General features: G+C 47.2%; 1 protein-coding gene and 2 long non-coding RNA genes across 16 annotated transcripts in view; 2 read left to right on the forward strand and 1 right to left on the reverse strand.

Annotated features, from left to right (window-relative positions):
- Positions 1-262: 262 nt before the first annotated feature.
- TNC (tenascin C) overlaps positions 263-17,030 on the reverse strand; it is a 95,402-nt gene continuing 78,634 nt past the window's right edge. For all 14 annotated transcript variants that reach the window (XM_017350093.3, XM_017350092.3, XM_017350091.3 and 11 more), the window contains 9 exons: positions 15,749-15,868; positions 13,821-13,964; positions 12,532-12,662; positions 9,466-9,598; positions 7,621-7,772; positions 6,739-6,835; positions 5,715-5,876; positions 2,503-2,666; positions 263-996 (listed from right to left, as the gene is read on the reverse strand). In XM_017350093.3, coding sequence (XP_017205582.3) covers positions 886-996; positions 2,503-2,666; positions 5,715-5,876; positions 6,739-6,835; positions 7,621-7,772; positions 9,466-9,598; positions 12,532-12,662; positions 13,821-13,964; positions 15,749-15,868 — 1,214 coding nt within the window. In that variant the 3' untranslated portion in view covers positions 263-885. The remainder of the gene's footprint in view (positions 997-2,502; positions 2,667-5,714; positions 5,877-6,738; positions 6,836-7,620; positions 7,773-9,465; positions 9,599-12,531; positions 12,663-13,820; positions 13,965-15,748; positions 15,869-17,030) is intronic.
- On the forward strand, positions 9,594-11,447 carry LOC138845048 (uncharacterized). The gene is made up of 2 exons (XR_011381736.1): positions 9,594-11,211; positions 11,365-11,447. It is a non-coding gene; the product is annotated as an uncharacterized lncRNA (long non-coding RNA).
- Positions 13,960-17,030, forward strand: part of LOC127493243 (uncharacterized) — a 129,141-nt gene continuing 126,070 nt past the window's right edge. Inside the window, exon 1 of the long non-coding RNA XR_007923361.2 lies at positions 13,960-14,082. This is a non-coding gene — a long non-coding RNA (uncharacterized lncRNA). The remainder of the gene's footprint in view (positions 14,083-17,030) is intronic.

The raw sequence follows: 17,030 nt of genomic DNA on the forward strand, positions 1-17,030 counted from the left end.
TTTAAAACATAAACTATTATTCTAAGAAATGCTGAGCAAGAAGCTGAATCTTAAGTTATAAGCTGTATTCCAACCTCTTCCCCATAAATATTTTCCTCTCTCCCAGCCTATAGTCTCCTATTTCTCCTGCCCCTCCCAAAGGACCATACCCCCCCACCCCCCCACCCCCATCTCATCTTTCTAGCATTCCTGCTTTTATTCAAATGCATTGGCTTTGGTGGAATTTCAGACTCAACCATGAAAGGCAAAATAACAGCCATACTCAAAAGTACTTGTGCTTTTATTAAAAAAAAAAATACAACCAGGTACTGTCCAGATGTGTTTTGAAAGGAATATTTCCTTAAAAATCCTTAGTTTGCATCACCATCATCATTATTATATTAATAATATTAATCATATCCTTGAAATCAAAACAGTATTGCTTTTCTGGTTTCTGTTGTATGAAATGTAAAAAAATGGATGGGGGAGGGGTGGCAGCTTCCAATGACACACATTTAATTTTTGCTAACAAAAATAATGATAATTAATTATACAGCTTTGTGTAAAATACGGCTTGTTCTAAAATAAACTACCATTGTACAACCCACCCCTCTCCCATTCCCAGAATCACCCAAGAGAAGTAAAAACGGTTGTGTTGTTCACTGGCAGATTCTTGCTGAATCCACCAACAGAACAGAAACCTGCTGGAGGCTGTGGTCTTTGGTGTGGAGGAAGGAATCGCAGAGTGGGTGATACCAGTGCATCGATGCTCCGTCGTCAGCTGGGACTCTTGCCAAAGGCCGCAGTGTGGCTGACCTGGTGGTTGGACCGGCGGTATTGATGCTTTGGTAAACTTCTTTCCATTCTCTGGGCTCTACTCCTCTCTCTCCCAGCTGTCCCTGGAAGTCACGCCCGTTTGCGCCTGCCTTCGAGATTCCGGAAGTTGCTGGGTCTCAGCTTCATCTCAGCAAACTGGATTGAGTATTCGTGGCCTTTCCAGTGGAACCAGTTAACCCCCTGTAAGAAAGAGCAGGCTTGTGTTGGGACGGGGATGGACGACAGAGAGGGTAAGATGCTTTACAGTGGCCCGAGCAGAGCCAGAGCTGGGACCGAGCTCCTGTGACTCCTGTGTGCCCTTCTACGTCATCCATGGAAGGATGGGAAAAGACATGTAGCTTTTTTGTTTGTTGTAGAAGGCCTCTGGAACAGGGGGAACAGGGCAATAAAGGGTGACAATGGAATAAACTCCCAGGGGAAGTGTTATTCAAGCAGCCCAAGAAGATGGAAACACCAGTGGACTGGTTTCGAGAGATGTCTTAACTCTTGCCTTCTCCGTCACAGGAGCCTGAGAAACCATGCTGTGATTCTCTCACGTGGTGAAGAGAACATGAGACGGAGAAGGTGAGAGTGTGCGGAGAAGGATCAGCCATGATGTCAAGGTCAGATCAACATTTCAGGTCAAAGGTGTTATTTGCTAGCAGTCAGCCCAGGTATAAACACAAGTCTCAAAGTGACTGGTAACCGAGAACAGCAGCTTCCAACATCTGCTGCCAGTCGGAAGTCACCCCTGGAGCCTACCGAAAGAAAAAAAGCACACAAACCACAAGAGAACAGCACACATAAACAAGGTGAGATGCTGCAGCCCACCTGAGATTGTAGCCTCAGAATCGCTGGGGCTGTCAGATTTAACTGGACCTTGGCGTTTTTACAAAGCCCCTGGGATCCTGAAGAGCAGCACGGGCAAGAATCATTGAGGTCCAGGGACCAATGCGGCATGGCCCTGTGAGAACTTCCACCCCTTCTCCCTGGAAGGCGGACAAGCCTTGGAGAAGGGACGAGGGCAGGGACTTGTTCCTGGCTCAGTAGCTGGCTCTACTTGACTTTATCTGCCTTTCCGGCCCATGCAGGTGCAGGCAGATCTCAGTGTGGGGTGGATTATAGGATTTGTTCTCATCACCTGTTTTTTTAAAGGGAACCTCCAAAGTCTGCCTCTGTGACTCCTGAAGTTGGGGAACAGTTATATGTGGCTTAGGATTGCCCCAGGGACTGAAACTGGGGAGACTTGACTCTGCTTCTAATTTCTCTCTGTGATCCAAGGAATGTCACCTGTCTGTGGGTCTCGGTACCTTAAAAAAAAATCCGTGGACTTCATTTTAAGGTATTCTTGGGGTTCTGAAGCTACATCTGGGCCAGGGCACCTCCAGGCTCTGCACCATCCCTGCTTTAGCTAAATGGCCTCATGTGAGAGTTCAGAGATTTTGCTTGATGATAGCTTTTTGAGTTTGGAATTCTACCAGGGGTTCTCCCTGGGATCTCCAAGAGTCAACATGTACCATTCCTCTTTTACCCAATCTGCAGGGCCACTGAGATTTCTTGTGGTGTTGGGAGAAGCACGTTGCCCTTGTTGTGTCTCTGAGGTTGTGCCTTCTAATCCCAGCCAGCGTGGAGGGGCTGAGTTGCCCTTCCCCAGTCCCCAGTCCCTTCCCAAGCCTTGCCCGCCCAGGGCCCGCACGGTCCTCTCACCTGACTGTGGTTGTTGTCCCCGTATCTGCCCATCAGGTTGACACGGTGGCAGTTCTTGTACCAGAAAGCCCCCTTGTAGGACAGGGCACAGTTGGTGATGGCTGAGTCTGTGTCCTTGTCGAAGGTGGAGAAGGACCTGCCATTGTGGTATGCCATGGAGTCCCCTGGGAGAGAGTGAGAGAAAGGAGATGTGGATCAGAGAGATCCCAGCTGGAATCTCAGAAGGGCAGTGCCAAGGTGAAAACAACGGGGTCCTTCAACGCTGGCCTTCGAGTCACGATTGAACGCAGGGCTGGGCAGGGCATGAGCATCACGCCCAGGGCTCATTTCTGATAGAGGCAGCATGAAGTGGAAGAAAGAAGCCTGCAGGTTGGGGCCGGCGCCATGGCTCACTTGGTTAATCCTCTGCCTGCAGCGCTGGCAACCCATATGGGCACCGGGTTCTGGTCCCGGTTGCTCGTCTTCCAGTCCAGCTCTCTGCTGTGGCCTGGGAGTGCAGTGGAGGATGGCCCAAGTGCTTGGGCCCCTGCACCTGCATGGGAGATCAGGAAGAAGCACCTGGCTCCTGGCTTCAGATCAGCGCAGCGCTGACTGTAGCGGCCATTTGGGGAGTGAACCAATGGGAACAGACCTTTCTCTCTGTCTGTCTCTCTCACTGTCTACTCTACCTGTCAAAAAAAAAAAAAAAAAAAAAAAAAGCCTGAAGGTGGCTGTAGGTGGCTTTCGAAGGCTCAGCCCCCAGTTCCAGTTCAATTACTCATTAGCCTTTGTGACCTTGCACAAGTTATGCCTCTAGCTTGCTCTCAGTTTTCTCACCTATAAAATGGTACTAGCAAGTACAGTCTATTCTACCTCCCAGGGCTGCTGTGACACTGGACATGAAGGTGCCCTGTATAAACACTGAGAGTGGTGTGCAATTAGTTATTATGAATGTAGTTTTTAAAATGATTTTTCTGCATTCCTTTTATATAAAAATCCTCAGAGAATAAGGTGAAACATCTGCATTTAATAATGCTTCCCTCACAGACAAGTATTTATAGCCACACTTATAATTAAGCCCTTTCAAGATTTAGATGTTGCCCAACAGTCTGTGTAACATTCAGTTATATCTTTGAAGTGTTTATCAGACCAATGTTCTCTTATTTTTAGACAAAAAGCTCATTTATAGATCACACTATCTGGGACTCTAGGTTGTAATTTGGTATATTGAATAGGAGGAGTGATTCAGTGCCATTTCTTTTGGTGACCCCTCACTCCCACCCAGGGCCAAGTGTGGTATCCCCCCAAAAATCAAGATGCTGAGGAATTCTACCCTGATACTTCACAGCAAGTTTTCAAAGGAACCTGGGCACCTGTTGGACTGATGAGCAAGAGAATGGCAGGCAGTGGCCGGCGCCGCGGCTCAATAGGCTAATCCTCCGCCTAGCGGCGCCGGCACACCGGGTTCTAGTCCCGGTCGGGGCGCCGGATTCTGTCCCGGTTGCCCCTCTTCCAGGCCAGCCCTCTGCTGTGGCCAGGGAGTGCAGTGGAGGATGGCCCGGGTGCTTGGGCCCTGCACCCCATGGGAGACCAGGAAAAGCACCTGGCTCCTGGCTCCTGCCATCGGATCAGCGCGGTGCGCCGGCCGCAGTGCGCCGGCCGCGGCAGCCATTGGAGGGTGAACCAACGGCAAAAGGAAGACCTTTCTCTCTGTCTCTCTCTCTCACTGTCCACTCTGCCTGTCAAAAAAAAAAAAATAAATAAAATAAAAAAAAAATAAATAAAAGAGAATGGCAGGCAGAACAAGAGAAGGGAGAGGAAACAGGAGGCCAGGCACAGAGAAATGCAGGCCTCCTAGGGTTGTCCTGCTAATGCGAATTACTAAGGTTCCTCTGACATTGGAAATACAAACAGAGATGGACTGGGGCCACATTCCTCCTGCTGGGTGACTTTCTCTGCATGTAACAATATCCTTCTCGCCTGAAGGCAGCTCCAGCTGAGGTAATGTCAGAATTCTTTGAGGAATGCAAGAAGGAAAACCAAACTTGCCCCTGGGTATCTCCCTTTGTGACCACCAAACTCCCATCTCAAGAGAGCTTTGTGCCTCCCTTAGATGGGAGCCTGGCTTTTGGCAACCCCTCATCCAGGGATTCTTCCATTTATGGGTGTTTTCTTTCAGGGCTTAGAGAGGTTGGAAATGTGCCATAGTATCTGTCTCTTATGTTTTCGTAAACATGAACAAAAGCCACTCAAAGTGGGCATGGGTGGTCCCCGCTCTCACCCCTGTTTCCTCTTTGTTGCCAAGAGCAGGGCTGCTCAAAGTTCTCTGCAGGCACCTGCATTGCCTTCGTGAGCTGCTTCACCTTGGGCAAGTCCACAAGCTTTCCTGGGCCTGCTTCTTTGAGTGTAAGCTAGCAGGACCTTCCTGAAATAATCTTCTTGAGGAATAAGCAGAGATAATGCAGGTGAAATGCTACCTAAGAGGCTGCTCCCCAGAAGGCCTTACCACTGGGCCCTTATTTCTTTCTCCTTATTTCTTTATTTTCCTTATTTCCTTTTTCCTTATTTCTTTCTCCTCTAACGTGGAACCAGAAAACCACACAAGAGGCCATTTCAAGCCAAAGAAATCTTCAAAACCTGGACTAGGATTATGAACCAGACAAGGAATGAAAGGGCCCATTGGGAGTAGGGAGCATCTGGTCATAGTGTCTGCAGGCTGAGTTGTATGACCTGCATGGCAAGGGTATCTTAGAAGAGAGTCAAGTAGTGAGGTGATGGAGTAGAGTGTTTGCTACTCAAAGCGTGGTTTATACAGCAGCAACAGCAGCAGCACCAGAAATGTAGCAGCACAAGTAATGTAGCATCCTGGCCTCACTCCACACTGGTCATATGCCCATAATAAATTGAGATGTCCTGGATTAGCTGAATATTAAAGACCCCAAGATACTGGTTTTCCAATTCTATATAATGGACATTCATAAATGGATACCAAAGACACAGATTTTGAATGAAGGTAGTTATAAATTTATCTTGGTTGGCCTGATTCCCAACGACCCTATGTCTATTTCCTATCACCTGCCTAACCCTTTCAATTACAGCTCTTCTGCATTAGCACCTACTAGGTATTCAAATATTTGTTGACTGAATGAAGGAAGGAGAAGAGGAAGTAGCAGAAGACACCAGCCAGGTTTCTGTGGTTTTGGAGGCTCTGAGTGTGGCTGCCCTGTACCTACCTGCTGTCCCACTGTAGCCCTCCACCCTCAGCCGATAGCGAGTCTTGGCATCTCCCACGCTGAACTTGTCGTAGACGGCAAAGGCTGTCTCCCCATGGTCTTTCAGGTCCACTCGCAGCTCATATTGCCCCTGGGCTGTGATTTTGCTGAGGTTGTCCAGACCTGTGGATGACAGGCAAGGGTTGCTGAGAAGCCAAAGTGACCCAAGCCATTGATTTTATTGTACCCTGTAAGAGCTGCAGGTGGTGTACTTGAAAGAGGTTCCCATCACACAGACTTGGGCTTAAAACTTGGTTTGTTCCTTACGGATACAACATCAAGTAAATACAGATGATGTTTTTGAACTTCAGGTAAAATTGGGTTGACATTTTTGTTATTCCAACAGCCTAGAGTATTGAGAAGATCAAAGGGGATAAGGTGATCAAAGCATCTTTTAAACTCTAAAGCTCCTTACACATACAAGGCAATGGGTGATAAAGGCAGAAGTAGAAATACAAGGCAATGTGTGATAAAGGCAATGGCGCACAGAACAATGCTCCATGTAGATGGTTGTTGGAAAAAGTGAGTGGAGTAGATGGACAAGTAGACAGATGATGGCTGAATCATTCTTCAAATGCTCACAATGGTTGGGTCTAGACCAGGGAGTCAGCAAATCAACCCAGGTCTCCCATGAGGGAGCCATCACCTGGTACTCCTCAGGGTGCACATCAGTAGGAAACTAGCATCAGGAGCAGAGCTGGGACTTGAACCAAAGTACTCTGACATAGAATGTGCACCTCTTACTCACTGTGCCAAACACCCACCCCTAGGTTGGCCTGGAGGTTGGATTTCCCTTGAGCAGGGTTTTATTTGAAAGATCCTCAGCCATTTAAATAGTCTTTTCCATTGAGAGTCTGGTGGTCTGCCTACTACCAGATCTTTTCCCCTCCTAGTTCATTTCCCCCATGGGTCACTGTGGGTTAGGAAGAATGACAAGGAGGGCAGAAAGGGATATTTCAGATTCAGAAGTGCAGGGATGCAGTACCAAGCCAGAATTCTTCTCTGCGGTCCCCAAACCCAGCAGCGTAGGCCTTCCAGTTTCGGTAGAAGTCCTCACGGCCATTTTTGCGTCTCAGGAACACCTAGGAACATAATCAATGAATCTGGGTGTGCTTAGGTTATCGAGAGAAATAGCAGGCAACTTCCTGAGAGGAAGAAACATGGGATCGAGGACACAGGACCTGTTCACAACTCTGTCCATCACTAATTTGCCCTGTGACTTTGGGTAAGCCACTTTCTCTCTCTAAACCTTGGTGATCTCACCTGAAAAAACATGAACTTAATAAACTCCCCAGCTTGAGGTGATAGTGATGTGTCACCATAGGCTCATTCCTTGTGGCAAACACGCCACTTTGGAGCAGGAAGTAGATGGTGGGAGACCCTGTGTATGGTGTGGGGACAGGAAGTATCAGGGAACTCTCTGCTTTCTGATCAATTTCAAAATGAACCTAAAACTATTCTGAAAAAAAAATAAAAGTTTATCAATTAGAAAAAAATCCTACCCAGTTTGTAGGGTAGTGGGGTTGAATTTATTCCTGGAAAACTACTAACACGGTGACTGGAAGCCAGTAGATGCTCAGTCTTTTCCAATGAACACAACTCATGATTTTGATGAGCCCTGTCATTTATATATCATAGAGTTAGATGCAGGTCAGGTGAAATAAATTATAAGGAAATTACTTTTATATATCCCCAGCTTCTTTCCTATTCCCGAGTACCTCTATGTGACAGGTGCTCTCTTGCAAAACCTCAGGTACATCGGTGTTAGAGTTCTTTGGGAGAGGGACAACCCCTCCTCCATCCCCTGCTGGGCCCTCTCTGCCCATTCTCCAGCCCTGAGAATTCTGGAGTCCAAGGTGATACTCACAATCCATCCACCCCCATCAGAGGTCATGTCACAGTAGACTTCCAGTGCCTGGGCCTTGTCACCATTCAGGTAAATTGTGTACAGGCCAGATGTTGTGTCTCCATTCAGCATTGCCTGAGAGCAGTCCCTGGGGAATGGGTACAGCAGTCCAACTGCAAGATAAGGAGGAAAAAAAAAACAAAGCTCAGAGCAGGGGGAATGGGCTAAGAGCTTCCCTATTGCAGCCCAGCAATTTACTGGCTAGACTCCCACGGGTAAGCAAACTGGCCTCTCTGAGTCTCTGTTCCCTCATATGTAAGATGGGGATAAAATCAACCTTGGAGGTACTGTGAGGATTAGAGGTTATGGACATAAGGGAACCAATTCGAGCCCTTATAATGATGGAAGTCATCCATTGGTAGAAGAGCAGGGCTTCTGTGAAGGGGACGTGTCACGTTAACCTGGACCTGCCTGAAGCAGCCAAGTAGCACCTGATGGACATCCAGGTACCAGCCAGGTGAGTAACTCAACCACGGATCAGGGGACCTTAATTAGGGTGCAAGTTGCTTTGAGTGTCTGACCAAAGCTTTGGCTCTTTCAGCCCCTCAGACAAATATATTTCAACCCACAACACACATCTTAGCCTCTTTAGATTATTCTAAGACAAGGGCTCCAGTCTTGAACCTGCCACTGATTGGCTGTGTGGCACTGAAGAGGTCATTTAACTGATCTGAGGCTGGGAATTCAAGGGTGATAAACCAAGAATGCCTGGGACGTTCCAAGTTCAGCAATGTGATACAAAAATATACACACTTGATAGAAAGGGGCCAACTTGGGGCTGTGCTTAGTCGAGAGCTGGAGAAGTGATGGTCATGAGTTCTTTATTTCTGATCTAACACCATCCCCTGATGTGCATCCATTTCCTTGCCTTGAGGTTGAATCAGGAGCTGTTTTCTTATTTATTTCACAGCCCTAGTCTTAAAATTCCTTTAGGACACACTTCTATTTTGTGCTCTAAGCACCTGACCTAAGATTGGCACAGAGGATACATCCTCTTCTGTCTAGTGAAATGTAAAGGGTGGGGCATTGCTGGGGTGCACTCAAGGTATCCTGGTTCAGGGCTTTCCAAAGGGGAGCTCCTCCCTTCCTCCTGAGTGGATGCCGTCTCTCAGCAGCAGAACAACTTGCCTGCTGGCTACTTGCAGGGGTTACTCAGGGGCAGGGGCAGGGTAGGCTTCTTGGCATTGGATTACCAAGCCCGACTCTAACTAACTCGCAATGCAGCCTTGAGCAGGTCAATTAGTCTCTGGAGCCTTGCTGTCTGCACCAGGAGGTTGGGCATGATAATCCTGGCCCATTGAACTCGTTTGAAACTGGAAGGCTTTGTAAATACTAATTGGTTGAAGGAGAAGAAAAGGGATCCCGAGCTTGTATTGAGTCCTACGTATTAAAGAGCCACCCAGTTATATGCATCACACACTTCACTAGGAGTACAACTAACTGTAAAACCTCAGTGACCCATACAAGATCCTCGAAAGGAAGGGAGGATTATAATCCCATTGTACAGATGAAGAAACTGAGGCTTGTAGAATGGAAGTGATGTTCCTAAGGCACACAGAACAAGCAGTGGAAATGGGGATTGAACCCAGATGGTTTTGTTGCCAGCCCTTCTTCCCTTCTACTGGATGTCCATAAACTACCTCCTCATCCATGCCCATGTTCCTTGGGCTTCCTGGTTATATCAAGAAATTGATAGTTTTCATAGATTTGTTTGAAAAAGTTGAAGCAGAAGTCAAAGAGGAAGTGCAGCTTTGACTCAGTCAGCAGGTTGGATCCCACGGCTGGATGCTTCCTGGGCCCTCTTACTTGTGGTGAAGATGGTCTGGATCAGCTTGCTCCTCAGAGGCCCGTTCAGTGCCTGCACCTTGGCTGTGTAGTGGGTGGATGGGCTCAGGTCAGCCAGGCTGTACGAGGTGGTTTCTGGACCCACGATGACTTCCTAAGGGCAGAAGGAAGAGGAGAGTAGCTTTTAGCCACAGAGATTCTCAGGGTATAAACGATGGAGACATTCATTCACCCATAAATTCATTCAACAGAAATCCACTGAGTACTTCCTCTGTGCCAGGCTACCTGTGCCCAGCTGGAATGTCAGAGATGAGATGAGTACAGCATGAGCAAAGGTCCTGGGGGCAGAGTAAATTAATATAATGTGAAGAGGCAATGCCTACTTCAACCATACATGGTTTTAGGTAGAGAAGCAGTGGGAAAGGTGGGCAAAGACCAGACTGCACAGGGCCTTAAGTGCTAAGCCATGCAATTTAAAGTTGAGCATTGCAAGGAATGGGGTCATGGATAAGAAACTCCCCAGATGATTCTGCTGTGTAGTCAGCTTGGGAACCTCTCGAGTCCACAGGTGACTTTAAGAACTCAGTAGGCACCGTGTCATGAAGGTTAGAGCTAACCTACCCTGCATCTCTTCCAGAACAGAGACACCCAGGAAAACACAGGTGTGTGGCCTACTCAACCTGTAGTTTGTGGCTGGACCCTGTGAGTGTCAGAGAACCTAAGAGAACTGCCCCTACTCCATAATTTTGGGTGGTAGAGGATAGTCTTGCATCCTGGTTTCACAAGCCAAACCAAACTATACAATGAAACACAGAAAAAAATCTTGGAAGAAAAAACTAGGCAGGTTGCAGTATACAACACCAATAACAAACATATTCATCATTAAGAGTTGATACACAAGGAATTCCTGCCCAGGACTTTTTGTCCTATACAAAGTTGACTGCTTGAGTAAGACACATAAAGTTGTGGATTGGCCATGTGGGAAAGGCATTCGGGGTGAATGACTCTTTAATGTCAGTGACCCACCGACCCTGGTGCGGCCCCCAGGTCTGGCCCCTGGGGGAAGGATCACCTGTCAGACACAAAGCTGGGCTCATTGAATTACTTGCAGATACAATTACCAGTCAGCTCTCCAGGCTGCTGTGCAGCTGTTTCCTAGGCTATCAGGGTAGATTGAAGTGAGGCTCATGATTCAGGTGGACACAGATCCTGGAATGCATGACCGGGAGGGGACCTCAGAGATGTGACAGTTCTGTGCTCTCATTTGACTTGCTTCTGATGCCCACTAAGATCAGAATAAAGGATGTAAGGTACAAAGAAATCCACCAACATGAAGGCAATGGAAGAGAAGACAGCCACAGACACATAACAGCAACAGCAGCTTAGATGGAAAGTAGGTGATGCAGAGACCCCTGAGGGGCAGAACAGAGATGAAGCAGGGGGAGAGGGGCTACTCAACAACAATGGGCCGAGCCAATTGGAGGCTGGCTGATATCTGCTAGGGAGTTCTGCAAGTTCAGGAATGCCAAAATCTACAAAAGCCAAAATTCTTTGAAGGCCACTGTAGGGTGTGGCTGGACAAAGGTCTGTTTTGTTCAGAAGCTTTGTATAAGAAACAGATTGGCTGATCTCTCTCATTCCAGATGGAAAGCTGAGGTTTACTCTCTAGAGAGGTTGAGCCAGAGAAGAGGCTCTGGATTCAAATCTACTGGCCTCAGATCCTGGGAAGGCTGAGGTGTGGCCCTGGAAATATAAGATGAACTGAAGGTTTGTACACAGTGAGAACGCAGGCTTTGTAGCACTGCTATTTGGGGCCTCCCAATAAAATTGCTGGTTCCTTGCTAAACCCCCTCCTGTTGGTGAGCCCTTACTATGCAGCTGAACTCCCAATTACTTCTTTCATTCTTGGTTCGAGTACAGAAGGATGAAGGAGGACCAACAGACACTTGGTGGTCGATTCCAACATAAAAGAGGGAGACCTAAATCCAAACTGAACTAAAACAACAGTGAAAGAGGGAAACATCAAAGTTGAGAGCAGCAACTATGCAAGCTGTACAATACAATACCAACAAAGTGTATCGTGAGTAAAAGAAGATGAAACACAAAACACAAACAATATGCCAGAAAAAGATGAATGTGCAGAGAATCAGAAAAAATATCTTGGAAATAAAAAGTGGGATAAGTGAAAAACTCAATATCAATTTAGAAGGTAAAAGTTAATTTTTTTTTCCACTTGAATGAAGATCTACAGTTATTTCAAATTAAAAAGCAAAAGAGGGGCAGGTGTTTGGTGAAAAGGTTAAAAGTTACTGTGTGGGATGCTTGCATCCCTTATGGTAGTTGCTGGTTCCAGTGCCGGCTCCACTTCCAATCCAGCTTCCTGCTAGTCTGCACTCTGGGAAGCAGCGGGTGATGGCTCAAGTGCTTGAGTCCTTGACACCCACATGGAAGCCTACTATTGAGTTTCAGGCTCCTGGATTCAGCCTGGCTCAGCCCTGGCTGTTGCAGGCATTTGGGAAGTGAACCAGCAGATGGAAGATATATATATATATCCCAAGATCTGAGGCTATATATATATATATATATATATATTTCAAAAATAAAATGGAAATACTTAATTTTTTAAAGTGGATGAAAAATTATGGGGAAGCATATAAATATATTAACAACAAATATAAACAGATTTAAGTTGATGTCATGAGCACATGGTAAAATATATTGCAATATATAAAGAAACAACCTGTGAGATCAAATATTTGGCAAAGACGCAGAAGTAGCTCTTGGTCTTTGCTCAGAAACATGGAAGGACCAAGAGTCCAGCTCCTAAAGCATCCTCAAGTCTTGTAGGCAGTGGTTCTTAGTTGGTTGGCTGGCAGAGCTGGGGTCTGTTTAGAGTGAGGGAGGCTGGAGGGTTTTATTCTGAAGGCCTGGCATGGTGTCTGGTCCCTACTAATTTATTATTATTATTATTATTGCTTCCCATCCGCACTGGGGCAGAGAAACAGCATGAGGTAATGCTTTACCGAGTTAAAGACCATGCACATTCTCCCAGCAGCAGTGCAGGCTCGTTTACGTTCTTCAACATACCTTGACTGTTCCATCCACAGATTCATAGAGCAAGAGGTAACCAGTGATGGAGGCCCGGGGAGGTCGCCAGGTGAGGAGGGCAGTTTCCGATTGAACCTCGGTTGCAGTCAAGTCTCTTGGAGAATCGAGGTCTGGAAAAGACACGACAGGGGATAGCGCCATAGGTCAGCAAGTGACGGACAGGAATCTCAGCTGGGCGTCAAGAGGCTCCTTACCACTGACGGGCGTGACTGCGGGCAAGGACCTTTCCTTATAGATGAGAAGGTCAAGCTGATGTGGGAAAGCTTAGACAGATAATTTTACGTTCATGGGCTGGAAGCCGTACCTCCTTCCTCTGTGTTGCCATGTTCACCTACCCGTCAATCAGGGGACCCCTCCCCAGGAAGTACTGCCTCCTACCCGGGACGTGGGGGCGGTACCACGGAAACACTTCCGCTTTTCTATAACTCATTCAGAATGCTTGCCTGCACGCCTGCTCATGGGCTCAGGATGAGCAGAACAGGGTATGATGATTCCCTTTCTTTGGCCCGTTCTCCCTTAATAAAGCCCTAACGGGCCTGTGTATTTTTCTCACTTTGTAAATAAAGTTTATCACACTGCCCGCCGTGTTTGCACCTGTATTTAGAATCCTTCTCTAAGTAAAAGGCAAGAACCCGGAAAATTAATTTAGGCCCAGTCTTAGCCCAGAACTGAGCCCTGTGCTTTTCCATGGCTCACAGCACCCTCAGGGCTGGGTTTGCATAGCACAGCATGGTCTTGACGGGTCTCGGTTGGATTTGGGCCGACAGGTACAGCTGCAAACATCAGTAGCAACCCCTTGCTTCTAGGTAGAAGGACAGATGAGGGCCAACATCCAACTCACTGGCCTGAGACCACTTCCCTGCCATCTGAGGTTTGTAAAAAGGTCTCAGTGCATAAACACCGGACGGACATCTAGGAAAACTTGCCTTTCTGTTCAAAAATATTTCCTTGCCTGGAACAGGGATCATAAAGGGCTGGATTTAGGGCTGGGGGAGGGGAGAACTGTTTTTCCACTTAATAAGCCCTCCTCTTGAAATCTTTTCCGTGCCCGTGGGGAGAACGGGGTCATTTCAGTTCAAAAGGAAGCGGTGTGTTTCTGCAGGCCCTGATTGAGTGGGCACGGGCGAGTTTAACCGATGCTAAGGTCATCACATTGCAAGGGCCTGACTTAAGAGAGAAGAGCTGGCCAGGGGTTGCCGCTGAAGGCACAGGCAGTGGGTGGGCATCTGGGAAAGATGCCCCCGGCTGTCAGGGGGCTTTGTTCGTACCTGTTGTGAACTTGGTGGTGATGGGGGAGCTTTTCTGGGGACCTTTCTCCGCAAAGATTCTGAGTGTGTATTCCGTGGCAGGCTCGAGGTCCGTCAGAGCATACTCCACCGTGTTCCCAGACACCGTGCGGGTAATTTCCGGAGCTGCACATGAAATACGCGAAGCCAGGCCATTACCTCTCCCTGTCTGAGCCATCAGCGATCTTGGCAAAGAGCGCACTGCCTCCTTCTCAGAAACTTCCAGTGACCCGCGGAAAAGCAGGTTTGATTTTTGGAACGACTCACGCTCCTTTCCCTCTCCTGGGCACTCACCTCATATGCAAAGAGTTTATCATATGGAGAGCGGATTTTTCCAGGCACCAAATCAGAGGGAAGGGGAACTGGGGGTCAGAAAATTGTTTTCCACGTGGTAAAGCGGCTGGAACCGCTTTGAGGCTGACACACAAGAACCGGCAAGAGGAGAGTTGCAGGTAGCATCCCGAGCCTCGAGTCTCCCCACCCCCAGTTTAATTTGTTCCTTTGCTTACTCTCTCTGCTTTTCCATTAACTCGCAAGTCCATTTAAAAATGGCTTGATTGCACACATTGATGGGGTACAATGTGATAATTCAGTGCATCACAGAGTGTGTAATGATCAACTCATTTGTTAGTATTTCCATCTCCTTAAACGTTTTCACATGTCCTTTTGTAATTCACCAAATGTGGTTAAATCAAGGGCCACAAAGCCTCATGTTTCCTTGCTAACTCTCAGGCCCTCTGGGTCAACGTCCAGTGGTGGAAATGAACCCACAGTGGCCAGGTGTGTCTGTTTATTTCCTAATCCTAGGCCATCAGCCACCTGGTTTGCCAGGACCGGAGGGGTTTTCGAGGCATGGAACTTTCAGTGTGAAAACTAGGAAAGCCCCTTGCAAACTGGGACAAGTTGGCCACTGCACATTGTCCTCCGGGAGCCCCTTGTCCCCTCTGGACCAAAGCCTTTTTGAAACCCAAACACACAGTTTCCGTGATTCCCATGAACTATACCCTGACTTATTTCAGTTGAGACTTAAAACACCTGAAGTTTTCTGAAAAATTTGCTCACATGAATAAGAATTAAAGGGCCAAAGGAATAAGCCCAAATATGTTCCCACCCCCAGCTTTGCTCTGTCTTCATAAAATAATGCTCTCAGGCAGTCACCAGGCCTGAGTTAAAATGTTCAAAGGACCAGGCACAGGTAATGGCACCTGTGTTCCCAGACACATACTCCACCGTGGAGTATGCAGGTTGTCATCGCAAACAAAATGCTACTGAACTGTAAAATATGAAACTGATATAGGCCAGGCAATTGAAAGAGGAGAGGTCTTTCTAGAATAGCTCATTAAAAAATTACTGGTGGGTTTATTGAAAAGAATTCTCTCTTATTTGTATCTGATTTTACTCTCTGGTGATCTTGGTTTGCTGGTATCCTGAGTGAGTGTTTGATTTTCCAACTGGGTGAATTGAAAAGGCTGATTGCAAAAACAAAGAGAAATCATTTCAGATTTTTCAATCAGATTTGCTGCAGTGGGTCTCTTCTGTGGCCTCAAAAACACACAGGCGCCCCAGTGTAGTCTGAAATAGTCTGAGCTCTCTTCCTTGGTGGAGGATGAGAACTGCTTGCCAGAGATGGCGTCTCTCACCAACAGGCAGAGACACTAGCTGGGAGGAAGAATCAGACTAGGAAGACATGCGGAGGCTGGAGATGGGTCTTGTTTCCCTGTTGCTGCTGTTCAGTGGTCTACTGGCCTCCTCCGAGGTTGCATTTGAAGAGTCCCAAGGACATGACTGGCCTTTCCAACCTACCCATGCGCCTTGGTAGTCCTGTATCAAATGGCACAGAGAATGGAGGAAGGGGTGGAAGAGTTGTGGCGGGGCTGTCTGAGTGGGGGGAGTCTTGGGCAGGGCCTTACCTCTCTCTCCTGTGTAGGAGATGACGTAACTGTCCACAGCGGCGATGGCTGGCTGCCACATGGCCAAGGCTTCTGAATCAGTGATGTTGGCTGTCACCAGGCTAGACGGACCATCCAGAGCTGCAAAGAAAGATGGGGAGAGGGGGCAGTCAAGTGGTAGGACATTGGACCACAACCGCTCTGTTGTCTACACTGCTTAGGACGCTGAGATGGTTTAGAATCCTGAAACTGGAGTCAGGTTGACCTGGGTTGGAGTCATGACTCCTTCCCTTGCTGGCTGGGTTACTTTGGGACTCTATATTCTCACCTGTAAAGTGGGGATAATAATTCTGCTGGTTTTTTCCTCAGTGTTGTTTGATTTTCACATGCTATTACAGGTGGGGAGCTGCCATATAAATTGAAAAGGGCTGAAAACATGACAAGGATTACAGTTCATAGCACCTTCCCCAGGGAAAGACCTTAGAGACCTGACAGAGTTAAGACAGCTCAAGGCTTTTCTAGGCATTGGGCAATATCTGTAGCTGAGTGATTTGCAGATAATCTGGAGCCAGGTTCTAGAAGCTAGCAGTCTAGGTTCTATTGGGGCTTCTCTGCCCAGTGCCTTTGAAACTTATTTCCCTTCTGCAGATGTCACTGTCTTTGGTTGTGAAAGGGTGAGTGCTATAAAGACCCATTAGACAACATGTGTGCAATGTGCTCAGGGAAATTCTCGATAATTGCAAGTGCTATTAAAGTTATTTGGAGTCTTGGGTGTGAATTTCAATTGACTTAAATTGAGTAAGCATTGACACCCAAGGTTTATTTTCCCTGTGCCTCTTTTAACTGACCACTTCCACTGCCCAATACCCCTCTCTTGGAAGCCAACCTAGATATCACTTTTTCCCTTTTGTTTTTGTGTTCGCTACTCAATTACTCCTTGGGAGCAGTGGGAGGATGGAACTCAGTATCAATCGTTCACTTCCCAGATGAGGCACCTGAGTCTCAACATGAAACAACTGGCCTGGGAGTCGGGATGTGGCAGAGTAATTGGGGGACCCACTATGAGTTCCTTCTGTTTGCATCCCTTGCATGCACAGAATCTCCTTTAACTGGTGATGACAGTGGGATCTTGGGAGAAATGCACCCAGCTTTTGTGATCTGTTGCCATGGAGAATTCATGAATGAAAGATGTCTTTGGGAAAGTAAGAGCCCATGTGGCAGGATAAACAGGACTCTGGGTTCAGATGGGATGTTTTAGTTGTATTTCATTAATTCTATGAGGCTACTAGGATATTTTTAAAAT

This window comes from Oryctolagus cuniculus, chromosome 1 (genome assembly GCF_964237555.1).
Source record: "Oryctolagus cuniculus chromosome 1, mOryCun1.1, whole genome shotgun sequence".
In the NCBI taxonomy this organism is placed as follows: domain Eukaryota; kingdom Metazoa; phylum Chordata; class Mammalia; order Lagomorpha; family Leporidae; genus Oryctolagus; species Oryctolagus cuniculus.